Genomic DNA, 23,859 nt, shown 5'->3' with positions numbered 1-23,859 from the left:
GTTCGTTGTAATTAAGGGGCTGTTTACACGACAACGTTTACAACCAAAAACGCAAAACTTTTTATGCGCTTTGGCCGTTCATTTTCACGACAACGCGTTTTGGGTGCCTGAAAACGCAAAGTTTTAAAAATGGGTTTCATAGTGCAAGTCTTTGAAAACACTTTCCATGTAAACAACAAAAACGTGAATCTGAGAAGACGATGACGTCATGCACATGCGTATTCAGTGGTTAAAGTGGGATTTGGTAGGTGGGGGAACCCTCAAATTTTTTTTGTGTAGGTGCAACAGGGAAAAATGACTCACCGTGGGACAACATACTGAGTATCTTGGTATAGCAATACTTTTTGGGACAAGAGTGTCACTGTGGCACCACATATCACAATACTTATTTACTTGATATTTTAATGGTTTTATTTTGGTCTTTCAACACTGATATAATGACGATACTAAGTTAAAATTGCTGAACACTGGGCCAAAAATTGAGCCCTGGCATTGTAGCCACATCAGCCCACATTAGCACAGCCCCACCCACAGACACAGACATGTGCATTTAAATGTGAGGTAGTTAGGGAGGTTCGTGGGCATGCTCCCCCGAGAAAATTTTGATTTCTCTGACCTACATATGTGCAATTTAAGACTTTTGAAGGCCAAAAAAATGGATAATAAATAATAAATAGCTTTAAAACCATGTCAGTGTGCATTAGATTATTTATCAATACCTGCTCTCTCATCTTAATCTTTCTTTTTCTCTCAGTCTCCTTATCGTGCCGTATTTCTTCCCCTCCTAAAGCCCAATTTATACTTCTGCGTCGAACTTACTCCATAGCTAAGCCGTAGGCTGTGCGTAGCGCGCATACCCTTCGGCGTACCCTGACGCGCACCTCTCCAAAAATGTAACGCGTCAATTCTACGCGGACGCAAGCGCTGTGATTGATCTGCTAGAACCCCTCCCTCGGGTTTCACATGCTCCCTCTGCATGTGTAATTGCGCGTCAACGCGACAACGATGCAGAAGTATAAATGAAAACCAACGCGTAGTGTATAGAGGCTAGCGTAGAGGCTCCGGCGTAGGTCTGACGCAGAAGTATAAATCAGCCTTTAAGCTGAACTTTGACTGATAGTCTTTTCATTTTCGTCTGTGTCAGTGAAGAAAGTAAACATAGGCTCAACTGATGAGTTTTATGAATCATTTTCTTAGATAAGTTAATTTACTCATGGCTATCAGGTCAGTATTGCCAATAGGAGCCTTCTACAAGCTTTGGAATTTGAAAAGTAATTTTAAATAATACAAATTATAGGCTACGTTTAACGCAGTTGGTGGAATTGGCAGACGTTCCCTTAGGCGTGCGTTGTGGAAACGCGTCAAAGCATTCTCAGGTATGCAGCATTAATGCACGGACCGGTGATTTTGAACGAATATTTAATGTTGATAATGATTACATAAAATTAAAACTAATCCTGCTATTGATATCTTTCTAAGAATGCCGACCCTATAACAGTGACAAGGGAAAACAATGTCCGGCGAAATATCGAACATTAAACTAACTTTACCGCGCTCAACCACCGTGAGTGCATTTCACGCATTTATAATCACTCGCGTTCAGTTGGTCGGCCAGTCGGTTCATCTCGGGACCAGCGAGATTAGTTGATATTAATGAATCTATTTATTTAATAATTTATCTGAGGTGCCGGAACGCAGTTCCGGCCCACTTTAACCCCTGTGCGTATTTCATGCTCAGTCTATAGTGTTTTATCGCCATCTAGTGGCCTGGAAGCAGATTATAGCGTTTTAGTTGTATTCACAGATCCATGTGAATGGGGATCGTTTTGACAATCGTGTCGTCTGTACGCGGAAAACTCAAATTAATAACTACCTGTTATTAAGGCCCTGTTTACACGAGAACGATTCTGGGTGAAAACGTAAAAATATTTGATCGGATGTGCCTTTCGTTTACACGGCGACGGCGTTTTGGAGGCTTAAAAACGCAAAAAAGTGAAACCACCCTCCAGAGTGGAAATCTTAAAAACGATCCACCGTCGCGTTCCCATCTAAACAGTAAAAACGCAAATCTGCTCACTGTGGCTCTCGTCGCGTACGTGTTTACGTCACAGGCATGCGCCATTACAGGAAAATAACCCCAATATGTCGGATTATTTCCATATGTTGGACCTTCAAGTTGCCATAGCAGCTCTGATAAACGTACAAGAGTCTTTTCAGCAGTTGTACAAAATATTCTCAGATATTGGTGTTGTTGTGACGTAGTGCTTAACATTGCCACCTAGCCGCCTGGAGTGCATACTACATCGAATTTCACACACTTTTGCGTCATCATATGCACGCGGATTTGCAGCACCTGAGTAAAATATTATTGATGGATGGCATTTAATCGCTTGATTTTTTCCATATTTCCATTGATGTTTAGGAGCAGACAGATGATGTGACTTACACTGAAGTCGCTGCGTACAGTAAAAAACGAGGAAAAAAGAACAAGGTGAGCAAACACTTCCTTGATGTTGTCCATCTTCACTCAACATGATAGTTTGTTTTCTTCTTCTATGCAGTTATTCTTGATTTGTGTAATGATATACACTTCATCATGAATTGAGCTCAAACAACACGCTGTAATAATTGTGGGTTAAACAACTGTGATGTTCATTCAGGTTCGCTGTGATGATAAAGTGACGTATGCTTCCATCAGAGGAGCAAAAGCTGGATCTCAGGAGAACTGCAGTCAACTTTATGCCTCTGTGAACAAGAACAAATCAGTCAAATAATTATACAAACCCCACTTGAGCAGAGGAATATCAATCTTATATACCTGAATCCTGATGGTTTCATTCATTATTAATACTTTAAATGTCTTTTACATGTTAACAAATTGTAATTAATTGTTGTCTTTTGTTCTCTTTGTGTTCTGGCTTTGAGTTCTAGCGCTTTCAGAACTGTTTTAATAACCTTTGGTCTAGTTTTAATTTAGCAATGTGGAGCTAGTGTGACTACCGGTACATATTTTCAGTAGTATTTTCAGAGCAATGAACTCACTGTTGAGGTTTGGAAACATAAGTGTGAGAACTCAGTTAGTTTAACCACACATGTTATTAGAGAAACACGTGTGGTTAAAGAAGAGAGAGAAAGAAGAGGAACTGACATCTTAACCCACACAGAACTGATCATCTCTGAACCAGTTTGAACTGAATACACCGTTTATAAGAATATTCATATAGCATATATAAGCTGTTGACCCCAAAAAAACAAGTGTTTAAGGAAACAAAAGTGGATACAGGCAATTGAATATTACTCTGAGAACTAACTTACGTCCACTGGAGAGGAACGTAATCGGCGACCGGTATAGCTTAGCTTACAGAAATATAATATATAAAACTGATATTTGACTAAGTGACAATGTTTACTGCACACGTAGTGTATGTTTAGTGCATACTGGGTGTCAGATCCCACAATTAACCCATTCTTCCTGCTGATGCTTCACGTCTTATTGCCCGTATCCACTGTGGCATCGTGAGAGGAAGGGTATCACCAAAGTCTGGGTTGATTCACAAATCAAGTCCAGGCGGAGATCAAGTCACTGGTTTCTTTTAATAATCCACTCAAAACTCTAACAATTTTTAACCGAAACACTTTTCCAGCTTCTCTTTATGCTCTCTAATAAAAAGCAGCTCAGTCTCTCTGTTCTCAGCTCATTAACAGCTTTTCTGCTTCACAAGCAACAGCTGTGTCCCTGGTAACTGTAGTCCGGGACCAGGCGACCATCTTGGTTTGTAGTCCCCATTGCTGCAACCACAGATGGCACATACCTTGCCTCTATGACATACCCTCTCACGATGCACACCACCTTTGTCTCCTGAAACGCTAATTTTTTTGGGTCGACAGTAGGGCTGAACGATTATGTAAAATAATCTAATTGCGATTTTTTTTAACCAAAATTGCAATTGCGATTTAATAAGTTCTTTAACTTCTGTATTAGTCGACAAAGACAAGCAATAAATCATTGTGCATAGGGATGGGAATCTTCAGCTCATGATCCGATCTACTTTTTTTCTTATTAATTAATCTTAATAACACTTAAAATATGTATTTAATTACATGTGTAAATATACATACTTAAAATAAATGTATATATATATTAGGGCTGTCAGTTAAACGCGTTATTAACGGCGTTAACGCAAACCCATTTTAACGGCGTTAATTTTTTTATCGCGCGATTAACGGTCTTTTTGGCCTAGCAAACTTTGTAGTTTTTTTTTCACATGCTTTTGCAATAGGACGCGGCATGGACGTTTTGAAAGCGCAAGCGGATCTAGCTAGACCGGAAACAAAACAACAGGCACGCCGCACACACTTGTTTGGGCTTGCGAGCCGGATGCGCGAGCGCGAATCTCTCTGCTCGCGCGTGGAATATAATGTGCCGAGCACGAATCTCTCTGCTCGAGTCGCGCGCTCTCAGATACACGCTGCTCTTGTTAGAATTTTCTCTGGGCTCGCTCAGACAATATGTGCCTGCACTTAAAACGTGTTCAGTGCAATCGCGAATCTCTCCTCTTCCCCAGCTAACAATTTTAGGTTATAAGAACGTTTTCATAACGTTCCCATTAAGTTATAAAAACGTTATTTCTGAATGTTATAGGAACGTTCAAAACGTCCAGTTTTGAGTGGATGACGAGCGCGAGACACCGAAATGGATGCCAATAAGATTCTGAATGGAACGTTTACTTTTAAAAAGTTGCCAAATGGTTCCATTGACGAGACCAAAGTGATCTGTGTGTTTTGTCGTTGTGAACTGAGCTATCATCATCGCAGCACGTCCAGTCTGAAATACCACTTGATGATGGCCAAACACACACACACACACACACACACACACACAGCTGATGCGAATTCTCCGCCCCCTCGTCAATATCAGGACCTCGTCAGTATTTCTTTCACCCTTTTATTGATGGACAGTGTTACATTGTGTGAGAGATTATTTGCTCCAAGTAAGAATGTTTTAGTGTGAAATTGAACACAATATGCCAATGTTGTTTTCAATAAAAAACATTTGCACAAAGCAAGACGATCCACTTTTCCATGTTGATAAGAGCATTAAAATGAGAAAAAATAATGGGACAAAAAGAAATCAAGAGACATTTAGAATAGATAAAAATGTGCGATTAAATGCGATTAATCGCGAGTTAACTATGACATTAATGCGATTAATCGCGATTAAATATTTTAATCGTTTGACAGCACTAATATATATATATAAACACATTTAATTAAACCAATAACATGTTAAGAATTTTAAATAGGCTATAAACTAATATAGCTTCAAAAATATAAGAGCTAGTAAATAAAGAGGAACAAAGAAAATAAACATTACAAGCAATAAGAGTGGTTTCAGTATTTAAAAGTAGGCTGTCTGAACGTTTTCCATTCAAGAGCTGGAGTGATTACCGATCGTCAGCAAGAAACTGGGGAGGCCAAAGGCCAGCAAGGCGATAGTTGTGATTGTGTCCCCCTTGGTTGAACTCATGGAGGATCAGGTTAAGGAAGCAGCAAAACTCGGTCAGCCATGTTCACTCCGGTATTTCGCTCGATGATTTCGTTTCCGCATCATACATGTGTTTACAGTGGAAGATCGATGCGGCTGAGCTTGCGAATAACACACGTCATAACCAAACGTTATGTGATTGGCTTACGAGTAACCAATGATTTTATACTTCAGACAAGCGCCCCCCTGCGAGAAAGAAAACACTTTTCAATGATGCCATTCCAGACTCTGTCTATTAAGCAAAGCGAAGTTTGGTGTTACCAGGCTAGAGAGTAAATACCAGAGGTGTCAAAAGTATTCACATTCATTACTCCGGTAGAAGTACAGATACTAGAGTTTAAAAAAACTTCTGTAGAAGTTGAAGTATCAACTCAAGCTTTTTACTCAAGTAAAAGTGTAAAAGTACTGGTTTCAAAACTACTTAAAGTATAAAAGTAAAAGTAATGTAAGGGAAAAAATGCCATTAAGGACAAAAGCTTAGGCCGCGCCACAGGGGGAAAAATATCAAGGCCATAATGACTATAATGTTATATTAAAATGTTAATGTTGAAAATTTTGGACAGCATATATGCCCATTGATGGACCACGTACAAACCAATAGTGTGTCTGAATGGTATATGTTTATACTTCTCATCCAACCACAATCAAATTCACTCTATCCGGATGGCGCAATTTTAGGAGTTATTAGGAGTAACAAGGCTATTTCTAAAATGTAAGGAGTAGAAGTAAAAAGTCGTCTCAAAAATAATTACTCAAGTAAAGTATAAAGTATAGATACCCAAAGTTTCTACTTAAGTAAGGTAACGAAGTATTTGTACTTTGTATAATTATGCCTTTTTGTGTATAAAAAACTTCTGTATTGTAGTAAAGCACAATTGTAACCCTATATAAAGAAAGTGGTTTATAAAGAAAAACCCTGTAAATTGTTGTTGTAAAAGGATTTATTATGAAAATGGTTTGTAAAGAAAAACACCGCAATTGTTTTTGTAAAATGGTTTATTGAGATATTGGTTTATAAAGAAAAACACACCACACATAATGTTTTAAGCATTCATTAAAAAGCATAGTGAGGAACAAAACATGTATTATTGCGCCTCCTGCAGTTAAAGCTTGTAAACGATTTGGTTTTGATTTACTTTTATTTTTGTTTAATTTATTAGTACATTGTATGTAAACGAGTTAACCTATAATTAATAAAAATATATATAATTGAAATTAAGAAGCTTGCCTCCACGTCTCTGTTTTACAAAATATTGAGCTGAACGCAGAAGTCTTCTGCACACTAAAAAAATGATGGGTTAAAAATAACCCAATTGCTGGGTCAAATTAAATACAATTCTGGGTTGATTTAACTAAATGTTTGTTATATAGTGTACCCAAATGCTGGGTCAAATTCACCCATATGTGTACGGTGGCCGAGAGAGCTCAACGTGCTGCAACTGAAGAAAACGCATGCAAATAGAAAAAAAAACAGCTGCAAATTAAGAAAAAATCTTTTACTTTAAACTAATTTAAACTTTCAACTACTTTAAACTTCAAACTTCTTCAAACTTATTGGTCCAAACTTTTGTCTCGACGAACTTTTTCTAGTTGTTATTATTATTATTTAACTTGAAAGTTAAACAATTAAAATTACTTAAAATTATTTTATTACCAAATTGTAGTGAAGGTTCAGTGTTGGTTGGAATGGAAGAAGACAGGGGTCGGCGTGGCTGGGACTCGTACACTTTTATTTGGTTGAAAAACCGAAGAAATGCGCTGTGCGCGCTCTAACATAAACCTCGTTCAGAGAACACTCTTTCCACTATATAAAAATATTACTCTTTCCACTTTTTAAAATATCACTCTTTCCACTATATAAGGCAACACTCTTTCCACTTTCAGCGTCCAGCTCACGTCTCGTGCACGAGTACCCAGTCCTCTCTCTCTGCTCTCTTGGACCAGCCGGCTTTTATGCGGTCTCCCCACGCCAATTACTGCAATCAGAGACAGGTGTTTGTCATTTTGCACTTGACCTACTTACTCACCGCTCGGCTCCGTCGTTTCTCTCGCACTACAGACTTTGCTGAACCACGCCCCCCTCGCCACATACCCCCACCGCCCGACTCAGGCCGGGGAGCCGTCCGGGCTGCAGCCTCCCCCCTCTCCCCCCTCCTCCTGGAGAATAAGTCAGCCACAACCATCTGTGCACCCGGCCTGTGGATCACCTTGAACTTAAAAGGCTGTAAGGCCAGATACCAACGGGTGATCCGCGCGTTGGTATCCTCCATGCGGTGGAGCCACTGCAGGGGAGCGTGGTCCGAACAGAGGGTGAACTCTCGACCCACGAGGTAGTAGCGGAGGGTGAGAACGGCCCACTTGATGGCTAAAGCTTCCTTTTCAATGGTGCTGTACATAGTCTCTCTCTTCGAGAGCTTCCGACTAATGTACAGCACCGGCCGTTCTTCACCCTCTATCTCCTGGGACAAGACTGCGCCCAGCCCTCTGTCCGATGCGTCAGTCTGTAGGGAAAAAGGGAGAGAAAAGTAAGGAACCTGTAAGAGCGGTCCGCCACATAGAGCAGCCTTTATCTGAGTAAAGGCACAAATTGGTGTAATCCAAACGGCGTCGTGAAAGCAGTTTTTTCTTTAGATATCGGAGAAAAAGGGATCTGCCAATACCCTTTTGTCAAATCCATTGTCGAATAAAATCGAGCGGTACCGAGCCGATCAAGTAATTCGTCAACCCGTGGCATTGGATATGCATCGAATTTCGACACAGCATTCACCTTGCGATAATCCACACAGAACCGGACGGAGCCGTCGGTTTTAGGCACTAAAACTATCGGGCTTGCCCAGTCACTGTTGGATTCTTCTATTACCCCCATGTCCAGCATAGCTTCTAATTCATCCTGAACTATTTTCTTTTTATGTTCAGGTAAACGATACGGCCGGCTGCGTACTATTACGCCCGGTTCGGTCTCAACGTGGTGCTGAATGAGATTTGTCCGACCAGGTAGGGGCGAGAACACATCAGCAAACTCTGCTTGTAAATTACAAGTAAACAATAGTAAACAATTGGATGTGCCAAAACTTTCTTCAGTTAAACAAAGACAAAACTGAAGTCATTGCGTTTGGAAACAAAGATGAAGTTCTCAAGGTGAACGCATACCTTCAGTCTAGGGGTCAAACAACTAAAAATCAAGTCAGGAATCTGGGTGTGTCTCTAGAGTCAGACCTTAGTTTCAGTAGTCATGTCAAAGCAATAACTAAATTAGCATACTATCATCTGAAAAATATTGCAAGAGTTAGATGCTTTGTTTCCAGTCAAGACTTAGAAAAACTTGTGCATGCTTTCATCACCAGTAGGGTGGATTATTGTAATGGACTTCTTACTGGCCTTCCCAAAAAGACCATAAGACAGTTGAGGCTCATACAGAACGCTGCTGCTAGGATTCTGAGCAGAACCAGAAAATATGAACACATCACACCAGTCCTCAGGTCTTTACAATGGCTGCCAGTTACATTTAGGATTGATTTTAAAGTATTATTACTGGTATTTAAATCATTCAATGGCCTAGGACCTCAATACATTGCAGATATGCTCAGTGAATATAAACCCAACAGATCACTCAGAGCATTAGGATCATATCGGCTAGAAATACCAAGGGTTCACTCTAAGCATGGCGAGTCTGCTTTTAGCTACTATGCCAGCCGCAGCTGGAACCAGCTTCCAGAAGAGATCAGATGTGCTCCTACAGTAGTCACATTCAAATCCAGACTCAAAACACATCTGTTTAGCTGTGCATTTACTGAATGAGCACTGTGCCACTGTTCGTCCGACTGTTTGCACTGTATTTTATTTTATGTTTTAATTATTCTGATTTCATTTGATTATTTCTGTATTTTATCTTTTATTCTAAACTGTTTTAATTATTCTGATTTCTTTTGATTATTTTAATTTCTTCTATGTAAAGCACTTTGAATTACCATTGTGTATGAAATGTGCTATATAAATAAACTTGCCTTGCCTTGCCTTGCCTAAATTACGTATGTCAGTGATCTGGGACGGCGAGAGGTGGTCTCCACCAAATGCCAGAGTGAGAGATTGGGGTTTTGAACACGCTTCTGGACCGAGATCCTCCTCCCCACTTACCACCGTCGCCAGCATCACTGACTCCGCCTCATTCCATTTTTTAAGGAGGTGGAGTTGGTAAATTTGATGTGCCCCGTCCCTATCTGATCGGACAACCTCATAGTTGAGGTCCCCGACTCGCCGTGTGACCCCAAACGGCCCTTGCCACTTCGTGAGTAATTTAGAGCTTGATGTGGGGAGCAATACAAGTATTTTATCTCCCGGTGCAAATTTGTGTAGTCTAGCCCCCCTGTTGTACAGCCGACTTTGCTTGTCCTGAGCCTGTAAAAAATTCTCCATAGAGAGCCGCCCCAAAGTGTGGAGTTTTGTTCTCAGGTCCAAGACATACTGAATTTCGTTTTTGCTATTCGAAGGTCCGTCCTCCCAAGCCTCACTAAGCACGGTCAGCACCCCGCGGGGCTGACGTCCATAAAGAAGCTCGTAGGGGGAAAACCCCGTGGAGGCTTGGGGGACCTCGCGTACAGCGAACAAGAGGGGTTCTAGCCACTTATCCCAATTTTTGGCGTCTTCCTGCACAAACTTACGATTCATGGATTTTAACGTGCGATTCGGTAAGGATACGGATATAAGGATATGAGGGCGGTCGGTCGGGTGGAGGGGCTGCCCGTCGATTGTACGGACCTGGTCAAACGCATTTTTAAGCGTCTCATCTCGGGACTGTTCCAGAGGAAAGTCATCATGCTCTGAAAGAATCCTTCTTTCAACCGCGTTCCGAACCTCTGGGACAGGTACCGAGGGCCCCGGCACAGCCTCTCCAACCTGAGCGACCGCTCCCCTCTCCTGCTTCCTTTTTGTCCCAGAAGCACCCGCACACAAATAATCCAATAGTGTTTTAATCCCCGGGCAATTGGTCCCCAAAATTAACGTGTGCCGGAGGTGTTGGCTAACGGCCACCTCCGCACTGTCCTTTTGGCCCCGAAATTGGATAATGACTGGCATTAAAGGGTAATCCATCACCTCTCCGTTCTTTTTACTTTATTATTGATATTTGTTATCATATCTTGATATTTGTTATTGTAAAGCATTTTGTAGAAAGCATGTTTCATGTCTAAATAAACGGAATAATGTTATCAGTCACATAATCCATGTTGTATATTTAAATGAGATTTGACAGCAAGACAGCCTCAGTCCCCATTCATGTTCCTTGTTGAGGTTGCTCTTTCCCATAACATATATTTTGTTCCATGGTAGAATAAGTTATGCATGTTTGGAAAAAGTAAATGATGCAAGTGAAGAAACAATTTTCATTTTTGGGTGAACAATCTATTTAATATAGAGAAACCCAGTGTATCAGTTTTATTAACAAATTGAAGCACTATTCATCTCTCTCCATTTCTCTCTCACCTCGACTTTCTTTTTTGCAGCTTAATCCACTGGAGTATTGTCAGGCACAAGCTGCTTGTCAGCTGAGTGTCTCTCTCTCTCTCTCTTACACACACTCTCTCTCTCTCTCTCTCTCTCGGTCTCTCTCTTTTTCGTTTCAGCAACTCTCTTGGTCTCATCTTAACCCTCTGCCCATTCTCAACTCCTCTCGTCCTCTCGCTTTCTTTCCCTCCTCCCCTTCTTTCCTCCCTTTCCCTCCCTCTTTCTCTTTCTTTTTCTCTCACTCACTCACTCACTCTCTCGCTGCGTGAGTGAGCAGAGGTTGTCTCAGAGAGAAAATGCCATCGTGTTCGCCGGACTGTTGCTGGTATCAGGCAGTGGAGGTAAGACTGAGAGTAACTACTTTTTCAGAAGAGAAGCGTCCTGCAGATGCCGGTCTACAAAAAAAAAAAAAATCTAATTTAGTCATGCAGATTATTTTTGTGCATAAATTGCACGCTACTCTGTGGGCTTCTTCCGCGATTTTAGATGGTTTCTCTATTTTTTTCCCTTTATCTGGGCAGTTGGCTTTGGCATTCATGTGAATTCAGCCTCTTAATGGAGTGTATCCTCTTGTGCGTGTGTGCGTGTTCAAGTCAGTCACACTTATGAGAGCCGGGCTCAACCTAAACACTAAGAGTCCATGCGGAATGAGCTAAGGGCCACATAAACATTGAGATATGCATGGTTTGCAAGAACAAAAACATAAACAACAAGCACAATAAACTTTTTTTCCCTCCAAGCATAATTTTTACTCTTAGGTAACCGATAAGTTTGTATTTGAACCTATTTGTCACTTTGGACGGTTCACCAGGACGAGCACAAGGCTAAGTTGTCAAAACACAAGCTATGTAATTATCCCATCTGGAGCATTGTGCAAAAGTGTGTTTGTAATTGTTCGACAAATTAGACTCATTAAGAACATCGCCTTGAGGTCATATTAAGCAATGTACACATCTGTAATGGACATTCTGTGTATGTGTGTTGAAATGTACACATCTGTAATGGACATTCTGTGTATGTGTGTTGAAATGTACGTATCTGTATTGGACATTCTGTGTGTTGAACAGATCATCAATGTTTTCAGCGAGGATGGTGTGGGAAAAATTGTGGGGGTCCCTGCCGACATGACGGCCAGAGATGTGTGTCAGTTCCTGGTCTACAAGACCCACTGTCTGGATGACAACTGCTGGTCGCTAGTGGAGCATCATTCCCTGCTTGGTGTGGGTAAAGCAAGCCATCATATGTGTATAGTCTTTTTCTGCATCTGTGTGACTTATTCGTGCTGCACACACCCAGTCTAGGAGGACACGCTGTTCTCTCCTGGGACACTGGGTTCCCTTTCAGTCGATAACGTCAGACGTAGTCGACGGTCGACTGAATTGGGATCACGCTAGGGAGCATATCATCTTCGATTACTATTGAACGAGCAAATGGAATTTGGCGTGCGTGATTTGCATCACACACTCCGCCCCCCGCGGCGCGGATATAAATTCGGAAGTGGATGCACGCACTAGTTACCTTTCGCTTCGGAGCCGTTCGTCTTTGATGTCTCTGAAGAGTGCTGTTGTATTCAACGAGCGAGTGTGTCGGTGTTCTTACGGGAAGACCTCTCCAGTGTTGGTGTTCTACAGCGTGGTGCAGCGGTGATCGCGAGCTTCTCAGCTCTCAACTGCTGTTTTAACAGCATCAAATTTCTATTGTTTGTTTGTGTGTTGACGGTTGGTTAGAGGGCGAGAAGTGAGTGCTTCACTGTTGGTTGAAAGACTATTCAGTGTTTGCCGCGGTCTTTCCCTGTGTGCTCCGACACTGGTGACGGTCCCATTTCCTGAAAGAGCAACACGGGTGTGAGTGCGTCTTTTTCAAGATGCCATTCCATCCGTGCGTTTCTGGGTGCGGTCTGGCACTATCCCCCTCTGACGGTCACGAAAGTTGTGTCGCATGTTTGGGCTTACAGCATGCCGAGGCAGCTTTCGTGGATGAGTCATGTTCTCACTGCGGGAACATGACCATCTCGGTGTTGAGATCTAGACTCGCCTTCGTCAAAAGCGTTGGTGCAGTCCCCACCTCTGGGCCCCGCCCTTGTTCTTCCTCTGGGTTACCTTCCCAGAGAAAGACTGGGGTGCCGTCCAAGCTGGGTGATCTGAGGATCACAGTGAGGGGTAATCCGCCCGGCCAGGCCCCGTGGGTCCCTCACTCCTCTTTCACACCGCAACCGGTGGAGCTCCCCATTGATCCCGCTGGTCCCTCTGTAATGGACAGGCCAGCCGTGTCATTTGGGGCCCCTCCAGGGGATACGATGTCAATCGCAGCATCGGAGGGGGAGCTGAACTCTGGAGATGACGACTCGGCTGCACTGCCTCCCTCCGGGAGACCAGTGTTGCCCGAGCCAGATCCATAAATGTCAGCTATGCTGAAAAAGGCCGCCGAGGCGGTAGGGCTCGTGTGGAACCCTCCACCGTGTCCCGAGCCGTCTCTGTTGGATGATTGGTATATCGGGGCGGGCCGTACTGGTTCTCAGTCCGCCGCCCCGGTTCCTTTCTTTCCTGAAGTGCATGAGGAGCTTACGAGGCCATGGATGGCACCTTTCTCTGCCAGAAACCGCCTGAGTAGCTCCTCCCCCCTCACTACCCTTGATGGGGGAGCGGTGAAGGGTTACGAGGCTATCCCTCCGGTGGAGCGGGCCGTTGCGATGCAGTTATGCCCAACGGCGGCCGCTTCCTGGAGAGGTGATCCTCGTCACCCCTCTAAAGCCTGTAAGTTCTCGTCCGCTCTTACGGGCAAGGCTTACAAAGCTTGTGGGCAAGCCGCTTCCTCCTTGCATGCCATGGCGTTGCTCCAGGTCCACCAGGCCCAGGCACTCATGAACATGCACGAGGGTAGTTCGGACCGTGAGCTCATGGGTGAGCTCCGCACTGCAACTGACCTCGCCCTCCGGGCGGCGAAGGTTGCAGCTCGCGTGGTCGGTTCGGCGATGTCCACACTTGTGGTCCAGGAGCGCCATCTCTGGCTCAACCTGGCCGATATGAGAGAAGCGGACAAGGTTCGGTTCCTGGACTCTCCCATTTCCCAGGTTGGGTTATTCGGCGACGCTGTGGAGAACTTTGCCCAACAGTTCTCCACAGCTCAGAAACAGACGGAGGCCATCCGGCACATCCTGCCTCGGAGGGACGCTGCTGCCTTCACCCGCCCGCCGAGGCCAGATCCTCCGCCTGTTCGTCGCCGAGGGCGTCCGCCTGCAGCCGCCTCAACTCCCACCGGACCATCGCAGCAGCCTTCACCCAGGTTCCGGCGTGGAGCCAGCCGCGGAAGGGGCGCCCAGCCTGCTCCAGGCGCTGCCAAGCCAGGTGGTAAGCATCAGCGCAAAAGAAAATGCTGAACCTGGACGGGCTCTCAGGGATGGAGGAGTTGCTCGTGGAGTGGTCGCCGATCCACTCCCTCTGGCTGGTTGGAGGGCCGGCTGGAGTTTTTTGTTATGTGTGTATCTGTTCCGCCGCTGGCCCCTATAAAAACGGGGTCAGCTGTACCCACATATTCAGAAAAAGAGCAAATTTTCGGTTCCTGAGTCCCAAGTGGACCAGTCTGGCGGGTGTGACCCTGTAATAGCCTTACATCCCCCAACTTCCCTTGGTCGCCAGCAGGCAGCTTGGGGCGTTCGAGGACCCGGTCATCCGCCTTCTCACGTCCCCCTGCCGCTAGTGGAGACAGGTAAGTGTTGCACTGCACACTAACACCACTATCTCTACTTGGCTGCCCCACCTTAGGCTCGGCTACCCCGCTCAAGTCAGTGATAATCATCACATTAGGTGTTGAGCAGACGTGCTCCTGAAATTTCAGTGATGTTCATCACACCGAGTGTGGAGCAGTGCTCCTGACTTGTGCGTGCTTATCTTATCCTGCTGGCGAAGGATTTGATATAGCCGCTCCTCCAGACGGTACGAAGGCCAGTTGCAAACTCGTTCTTCGTGCTACTAGGTGGTGAGTCTTGACCATCTTGGCCCAAGATTGGTCTGCAGCTCCGACCTGAAAGACATGTGCTTCAGATCTCTACCTTCCGCACCGCAGGCCATCATGTGTGTTGCGTCTAAGGGTGCAGTATCAGTACAGTGTCCTTCCCCTCAAGTGCTCCAGAGCCCGTTGGGTCTTCAGGTCAACTGGAAGAGAGTAATCTCGCCCACGGGCTGAGTATCTCTTTTTCAGTTTTGGAGAGGGACTCAGTCTAACACGTCTCTCCAATGAGAATGTGTTCAGCTGGTGTTGAAGTGAGAAAGGGTCCCACTGAAAGAGCTTTCAGAGGCTCCTGGGGTATATGGTAGTGGCAGCCTTTGGCTTCCTCCATATGTGACCGCTTCAGCGCTAGCTTCATGATCGAGTCCCGAGGTGACCGTGGCAGAGCAGCTCACCCTGTGTGTCTATAGTTCATCCAGGTCTGCTGCCAAACCCTCTTCAACAGAGGGGCCATGTACAAAGGGCGTGTTTTAACGGGGGCCCGGGCGACCCCCGACTACACGGGCATTCGTGCCTCGAGTTGTTAGACATTGCGACCGTTGCGAAGCTTCCCCTGCATGTCACAACTCACCAGTCACCTCCTCCTTGGAGTCAGACACTTCTGAGGGCGCTTTGTTCCACTCCTCCCGCTTTACTCAATCGTGCCGCAATCCAGCCTCACGACAGTTATAGCCAGGGCAAGTGGAGACTCCATCCCCTGGGTCCAGCTGGGTCATGACCATTCCGGGGCCGCTCAGTTGCCCCCCCCCCCCGGTTTCATCTTTCCGCCAGTGTTTGTGTAAACCGAGCGGACTACCCTTGGACAAACAATGGGTCTCAGCTGCCCCAGGGGCCCGCAGAAATGCGTTTAACCCCAGTGAGCCTTCTAAAAGTGACTGCGACTCATGGTCGCCTTGCGCCTGCTCAAGTCAGTGAAATCATCACACTTCATGTTGAGCAGAATTGCTCCTGAAACTCAGTGAAGTCCATCGCACTCAGGGGTTGAGCAGTAATGCTCCTGTAGCTCAGTGAGTTCATCACATATACCCCTTTTCCACCAACAAGAACCGGGTGCTGGTTCAGAGCCAGAGCCAAAGCTGGTTCAGAGTGGGTTCGACTGACGAGCTTAATAAGAACCGATTTGCCTTTCCACCGGCTAGAGAGCCACAACAGAGCCAAATCTTACGTCACTGTATACGTCTCATGTTGCCCAGCAACGCTAGTGCGGTAGCGCCAAACAGTACGCCAGGCTTGTTCGAGATGCATCGGCTTCTCGCAGATCGATCTCCGCATGACATCAAAGCGCTGCGATAGCGATCTAAAAGCACAAGGAGTCGTATGTTCTCCAAACACTCCCGCAGCTCCGATCGGTCCGCGCCGCTCCGATGCATCTCGAACAAGCCATCAACAATAACGGACGTTGCAATACTATGGATGCTCATGGGTTTACAAAATACATCGGAGTCCAACGCGTTTGTGCAGCTCGCCGTAACTTACATAGACGGATATTTATAATCGAGCTGCTATTAGCTCGACTAGCTGCTATTTAAAAATGGCGGTCACAAGTTTCTATTCGTCTTGTTGGTCACGGTAACCCCGCCCCCAGCCCCTGACGCAAGTGGTTCTTACTTGGCTCTGTTCTAGACCAGCAATTATTTGGTGCTACTTAAGAACCACTTTTCCTGGTTCGGAGCTGGTGCTTTGCGTGTGGAAAACCAAAGAACCGAATTGAAACTAGGCTCTGGCTCCGAACTAGCACCAGCTCTGGCTTGGTGGAAAAGGGGTAACTCAGGTGTTGAGCAGAAGTGCTCCTGTAGCTCAGTGAATTCGTCACACGCAGTGCTGAGCAGAAATGCTCCTGGTGCTCAGTGAAGTTCTTCGCACTCAGGTGTTGAGCAGAAATGCTCCTGGAGCTCAGTGAGTTTATCACACTCAGGTGTTGAGCAGGAATGCTCCTGAAGCTCAGTGAACTTGTCACACACAAGTGCTGAGCAGAAATGCTCCTGGTGCTCAGTGAAGTTCTTCGCACTCAAGTGTTGAGCAGAAATGCTCCTGAAGCTCAGAGAGTTTATCACACTCAGGTGTTGAGCAGGAATGCTCCTGAAGCTCAGTGAACTTGTCACACTCAAGTGCTGAGCAGAAGATGCTCCTGAAGCCCGGTGATCTTCACATGTTGTGTTGAGCAACGCTCCTGTCTTTTTTGCGCCCGTCGCTTGCAGCTACGTGCTAAGTCAAGAGGAACAGGTCTTCATAGTTGCCCCTTATTGGCCCAACTAGACCTGGTTCCCATCGACAGCCTTCCTGACTTCCCCTGAAAACTCTTTCAGGGACGGGGCACGAGGGCACCCGCGTTCTTCCCCCGGAGATTCCGGGCGGTCTTACATCTGAACGCGGAGGTTCAGGTGGCTATCACAGGGCATGTGATAGTTACCATCACTTCTGCGAGCACCCCCTAGAAATGGGTAGCGTACTTACGCCTTTAGAAGTGGAACCTAGTCGTTGAGTGTCTTCTCTCCAGAGGAGATCCTGAAAGCTTTCGATCACTTCAGTGCTCTCTTTCCTGCAAAACGGGTTGGAGTAGGCTGTTTTCCTTCACCCTCAAAATGATGTTGCCTCGGTGTTTAAACGACGCTCATCGTGTTGCACAAGTGTGCAGAAGCACGTTCTGATCGTCAGGTTCCTGAGGAGCAAGGTCTTGTAAATCCTTGCGTACCTCTTTATCCTCTTGGGCCTTGTCCTGGTGCGACTGCACTGCAGAGACCGCCCCTGAGCCACTGCAGGCAGTGAGTTAAAAATTCTGTTATATCAGTTCTCCTGCTCGCGTGGTCTCTACTAGAGGGTAGGGACTTGCTCGCTTTCGGTCAACGTATTGTGCCTGGAGTCTGGGCCGGCTAACTCTCACAAGCTGAGATCCCGGCTCGGATTGTGCCCAAGGTTCCTACCTCTCCCGTAATAGGAGCAGGTGGTGAGCCTGCAAGCACTGCCCTGGAGGAGGCAGATCCAGCCCTGGCTTCTCTGTCCGTTCGCTTGGACGTGTACAGAACGCAAGCCATAGACCTCAGACCAGCTCTACAAATATCTGTTGGAATTCAGCAGAGAGGGAAGGCTGTTTCCATGCAAAGTTGCACTTTATGCTTGCCTTCATTTCGGTAAAAATCCGAGATGCAACATGTCCACTTAGATGTTGAGCTTGTGATACGGCTCCCTGCGGCGAGCCCGTGTCTTCCCTCGGCAGAGTTTCTCTGCCGTGACTGTCTGGTGTGTCTCCCCCGTCTTAGACTGGAGCCACCCCAGTGACATTCCATATGTTAGACTGCCCGGTTTTCCGCCCAGTTCGTATGTGTATTCTCCACGTTACTTCCCTCTGGGGTGGATGTGGCTTCCGCAGCGTCCCTTCCTTCCAATGTACGGGGAACGCTTTCCCAGTGGTCCTGTAGGAACAGCAGTGACTTCCCTGGCCTAAGCCCTGTCCTTCCCCGCCTTAAATTTGCGGGGGCATCAGGAGGCTTTGGTTTAGGCACTGGAAGGTGGCAGCGTTAGTGGCGTGTTCAAAGGGTGATCCCAATTCAGTCGACCGTCGACTACGTCTGACGTTATCGACTGAAAGGGAACGTACTGGTTGCGTATGCAACCCACCGTTCCCTGAAGGAGGGAACGGAGGACGTAGTCCCCTTGCCACTACCGCTGGACCACCGCTGACCCCGGGTTACTCTCGGCTCCTCAGCGAAAAGCAACTAGTGCGTGCATCCACTTCCGCATTTTGCATGCGCAACCGCTCGAAAGAGCGTCTAACCTGAAGGAAAGGAAAAGCGTTCATAATGCAGATGCTTTTGAGAAAATGTGAGTAGAGAAGGCGAGGTCATGAAGAACTAGTGCTTAATCTCGCTCAATCAGTTAGGCCACATGTGGCTGTGTGTTTCTCTGGCAGATTACAGATTAACCCTTGCCCAAATCATTCTAAACAGATTTAACTCTGCCTGACCTTTAGAGATGCTGTCATTGCTCTTGTAGGCTCTTTGAAAATCCTTTTATTGAGATTATTAAATAATTCAGACTGACACAATCAGCTCTTTATTTGAATGCGTCCACTTTAAAGCCATCAAGAAAAGCGTAACAATTTTGTGTAAACGTATCCTGAGTGTGTTGTACCTGTTACTAATTGCTCATTGTTCTAGTTGTGGATTTCATCATGCGTTGTTCCTGTTGTGTGTGTCAAATCAAGTCAAACATCCTGTCATGTTACAATAGGATCTGTCATCATAACGTCATAATGTGCAATTGCCAGGCACACGTTTTATACATATATTACCTGAACATTTGCAGCACCTGACTAAAATATTATTGATGGATGGCATTTAATAGCTTGATTTTTTCCATATTTCCATTGATGTTTAGGAGCAGACAGATGATGTGACTTACACTGAAGTCGCTGCGTACAGTAAAAAACGAGGAAAAAAGAACAAGGTGAGCAAACACTTCCTTGATGTTGTCCAGCTTCACTCAACATGATAGTTTGTTTTCTTCTTCTATGCAGTTATTCTTGATTTGTGTAATGATATACACTTCATCATGAATTGAGCTCAAACAACACGCTGTAATAATTGTGGGTTAAACAACTGTGATGTTCATTCAGGTTCGCTGTGATGATAAAGTGACGTATGCTTCCATCAGAGGAGCAAAAGCTGGATCTCAGGAGAACTGAAGTAACTTTATGCCTCTGTGAACAAGAACAAATCAGTCAAATAATTATACAGACCCCACATGAGCAGAGAAATATTAATCTAATATAACTGAATCCTAATGGTTTCATTCATTATTAATACGTTCAATCTCTTTTACATGTTAACAAATTGTAATTAATTGTTGTCTTTTGTCCTCTTTGTGTTCTGGCTTTGAGTTCTAGCGCTTTCAGAACTGTTTTAATAACCTTTGGTTTAGTTTTAATTTAGCAATATGGAGCTAGTGTGACTACCGGTACATATTTTCAGTAGTATTTTCAGAGCGATGAACTCACGGTTGAGGTTTGGAAACATGGGTGTGAGAACTCAGTTAGTTTAACCACACATGTTATTAGAGAAACACGAGTGGTTAAAGAAGAAAGAAAGAAGAGGAAATGACATCTTAACCCACACAGAACTGATCATCTCTGAACCCAGTTTGGACTGAACCTGGTAAAACAAAAACAACTTATTTAATGGATAAATACAATTATTTGTTCGGTACCTTTTATTGGATGTCGAATAAGACAAAACATTTTAAAATGTACTTATTATTCAGTCCCATAAGTACATAAAAACGAATTAATGTTGCAAGAGAAAATTAACTTCCATATATTGCAGATCCTTTATGTATTCCTTAACATGTTTTTAATGTCCCCCAATAAATGTTTATATATGGTCAGTGAATTAAACATGAATATACCGTATATATGAATATTCATATCATATATATAAGCTGTTGACCCCAAAAAAGTGTTTAAGGACACAAAAGTGGATATAGACAATTGAATATTACTCTGAGAACTAACTTAGTTCATACTAAGTGCATACTGAATGTCAGGATCCCACAATTAACCCATTCTTCCAGCCGATGCTTCACGTCTTATTGCCCGTATCCACTGTGGCATCGTGAGAGGAAGGGTTAACGCTTTAGAATACGGTTCCTTCGTTAATGAATAACTACACAAGAACCAATGAGTAACACAATATTAACAATCTAGTAACTATTATTAACTAACAAGAAACTCTGATTAACGAACTAGCAAGTAATAGCGCACAGATGAAAGTGGTAGTTCACTATTAACTAATCAATAACTACTATTTTTTTAATGATTTACAAAGAACTACTGAAAAAGTGTATTAACAATCTAATAACTTCTATTAACTAAAAAGAAACTCTGATTAACGAATTAGGAAGTAATAGTGCACAGATGAAAGTGGTACTTCAATAACTACTATATTTTTTTATGCTTCCCAGAGAACTACTGAAAATTTTCATAATTCATACAAAACTAATCAATAAACAATGCAGGATAAATGACTAGCACTACATTAACATTTGAACTGCTACTGTAAACGAATACACAAGGTTGTTTACATCATCAATATGTAATAGCACAGCAGACTTATGATTTGGGAAAGCTGTTAATAATTGGCCTATGCTGTCTATTTATCAACTGAATCATTTTAAAGAAATGGATTTTTAAATGCAGTTGTCGGGACCTTACTTGTACTGTGGCCAATTTTCCGGCATTCCTCTGGACTGGCATTGAATCACTAGAGTCACGATGACGACTGGAACGTATTGAGTCATCAGCCATCCAAATACCATATACAGTGATTTTATTATTTAATATACCTCCCAAAAGAATATGGTTTTATGTATGTCTCCTAGCTCATGTGTGTGTGTGTGTGTGTGTGTGTGTGTGTGTGTGTGTGTGTGTGTGTGTGTGTGTGTGTGTGTGTGTGTGTGTGTGTGTGTGTGTGTGTGTGTGTGTGTGTGTGTGTGTGTGTGTGTGTGTGTGTGTGTGTGTGCATATCTTGTGAGTGGGAAGATTCTACACTTTATTGGCTTTTCATTAGTAACTACTGTAAGAATCATGGGAACTAACTAGTAATGACTCAAGTGTTACTACATACTTCTAAAGAAATTTTCTAAAAGTATACTAAACTTCACCAAAAATCTCAAACGCTTGAAATTACTTTTGTGTTTGGTTGCACAAATCATGACTAGATCATGTAGTAACACTTGAGTCATTACTAGTTAGTTCCCATGATCTTCACTTTAGGATACGGATCCAAATAATTAGTAATTCCCATAGAAGTATGAACTGTTTACCTAATTCGTTAATCAGAGTTTATTTTTAGTTAATAGTAGTTACTAGATTGTGAATAAAGTTTTTCAGTAGTTCTCTGGGAAGCATTAAAAAATAGTAGTTATTGATTAGTTAATAGTGAACTACCACTTTCATCTTTGCGCTATTACTTACTAGTTCGTTAATCAGAGTTTCTTGTTAGTTAATAATAGTTACTAGATTGTTAATATTGTGTTACTCATTGGTTCTTGTGTAGTTATTCATTAACGAAGGAACCGTATTCTAAAGTGTTACCGAGAAAGGGTATCACCAAAGTCTGGGTTGATTCACAAATCGAGTCCAGGCAGAGATCAAGGTTTCTTTTAATAATCAACTCAAAACTCCAACACTTTTTAACCGAAACACTTTTCCAGCTTCTCTTTATAACAAAAAGCAGCCAGTCTCTCTGTTCTCAGCTCATTAACAGCTTTTCTCCTTCCCTCGCAACAGCTGTGTCCCACATTTGTAGTGTTTAACCTTGTCCGAAGGTTCCATGAACGTCTATATCAGACGTGCAGAACACATAAAAAAAAAAATGTCATAAAAACTTTCATTCTGGCTCCTCAGTGGACGTCTTTTCAACGTACGACTTTTGTGACAAAGACGTTGAAAAGACATATTTTGGACATCATTTTGCTCAGTGGGAGTAATGTAAGGAAAAAATCTTAGGCCGTGCCACAGGAAAAAAAAAAAATTCTAAAGGCCATAATGACTATAATGTTATGTTAAAATGTTAATGTTGAAAATGTTGGGATGCACTAGGCCTGTTTCAGCCGCATAAATGCCCATTGATGGACCGCGTACAAACCAATAGGGTGTCGGAATGGTATATGTTTATACTTCTCATCCCACCACAATCAAATTCACTCTCTCCAGATGGCGCGATTTATTTGGATAGTTTTTTTTCCGTTTTTTAACGATGACAAGCCAGAATGAAAACAAGCCGGAATGAAATATGCAGTAGGGCTGTGACTCTTTGGGTAGGCAGCGAATCGATTCGATTCACGATTCATAGGTTTTCGATTCGATTCAAGAACGATTTTTGCAAATTCAGAAAGATTTGATTCGATGCGATTCGATTAATTCGATTCGATTCTTCATTTTTTATATGCATTCATAGGATTATTTAAATGCTTCCCACAATGGGTCTTAGTGTGAATTACACAGCGGTCTTCGGGGGTCAGAGAGTGGGCAAAAAAAACAACAACGATATTTTGTCTATTGTTAATGTTAGTTAATGTTAGTTTTTAATGAATCTATTATTATAAAACATATTTCCAAAGCATATAAATTAGCATTTGTAGAAATGTAAGCCAAGATTTAAAAAGGCTTTAAAAGTATTGTTAGTTCATTTGATGCTAACTATTTTGTAGGATAGTGTTAATGGATACACAACCTTAAAGTGTTCCTGTTACATTAAACATCCTTCCATTGTGAGACTAAAAACACCATGAACTTTCCCAACTAAACCTTAACTAACTTTTCCTCATGGAATAGTAAGTATTCCTCATGTAATACTCTTTGTTCTCTTTATACTGAACATTTTCCTTATGATTCTGAAAGAAAACGCGCTGGGTGTCTTCTTGTGCTGTAACGATTACGAATGCAACTTTAATGCGCGTCTGATTGATGGATAAACCACGCGCTCTTATTTCAGTGTAATTAATATTGTATTTCAGCAGTTTCCTTCGTACATTCAGTTTAACGACATTAAGTTAAATTTCATTCATGATTCATCGGAAGCGTGTGCATTTTAGACACCTATTATGCGTTTGCTCTTTCCTTGTAATAAATGCGCTCCCTTGAATAAGTGGGGTTTTACTTCAACTGCTCAGGACGGGTATGACCCATTTCCGTAAAACTTCAGCATCTTATCTTAAAGAAAATAACGGCGACGTTTCCACGCAACGGACGCGTTGTTTCATTGCAGGGTCATTCTACGAAAATGGTGGCTTTCCTGTACCGGCCTTAACCACCA

At 43.6% G+C, this 23,859-nt stretch overlaps 1 protein-coding gene across 1 annotated transcript in view; it reads left to right on the top strand.

Annotated features, from left to right (window-relative positions):
* The window catches only part of LOC143746098 (uncharacterized), a 66,165-nt gene extending 63,369 nt beyond the window's left edge, over nucleotides 1-2,796 (top strand). The window contains exons 8-9 of the mRNA XM_077237852.1: nucleotides 2,423-2,491; nucleotides 2,661-2,796. Coding sequence (XP_077093967.1) covers nucleotides 2,423-2,491; nucleotides 2,661-2,774 — 183 coding nt within the window. The 3' untranslated portion in view covers nucleotides 2,775-2,796. The remainder of the gene's footprint in view (nucleotides 1-2,422; nucleotides 2,492-2,660) is intronic.
* The last annotated feature ends 21,063 nt before the right edge of the window (nucleotides 2,797-23,859 follow it).

Source organism: Siphateles boraxobius, unplaced genomic scaffold, assembly GCF_051911475.1.
Source record: "Siphateles boraxobius isolate OS27281-9 unplaced genomic scaffold, OSU_SipBor_1 21, whole genome shotgun sequence".
Lineage (NCBI taxonomy): Eukaryota > Metazoa > Chordata > Actinopteri > Cypriniformes > Leuciscidae > Siphateles > Siphateles boraxobius.
This window is presented reverse-complemented; position numbering and strand designations above follow the sequence as displayed.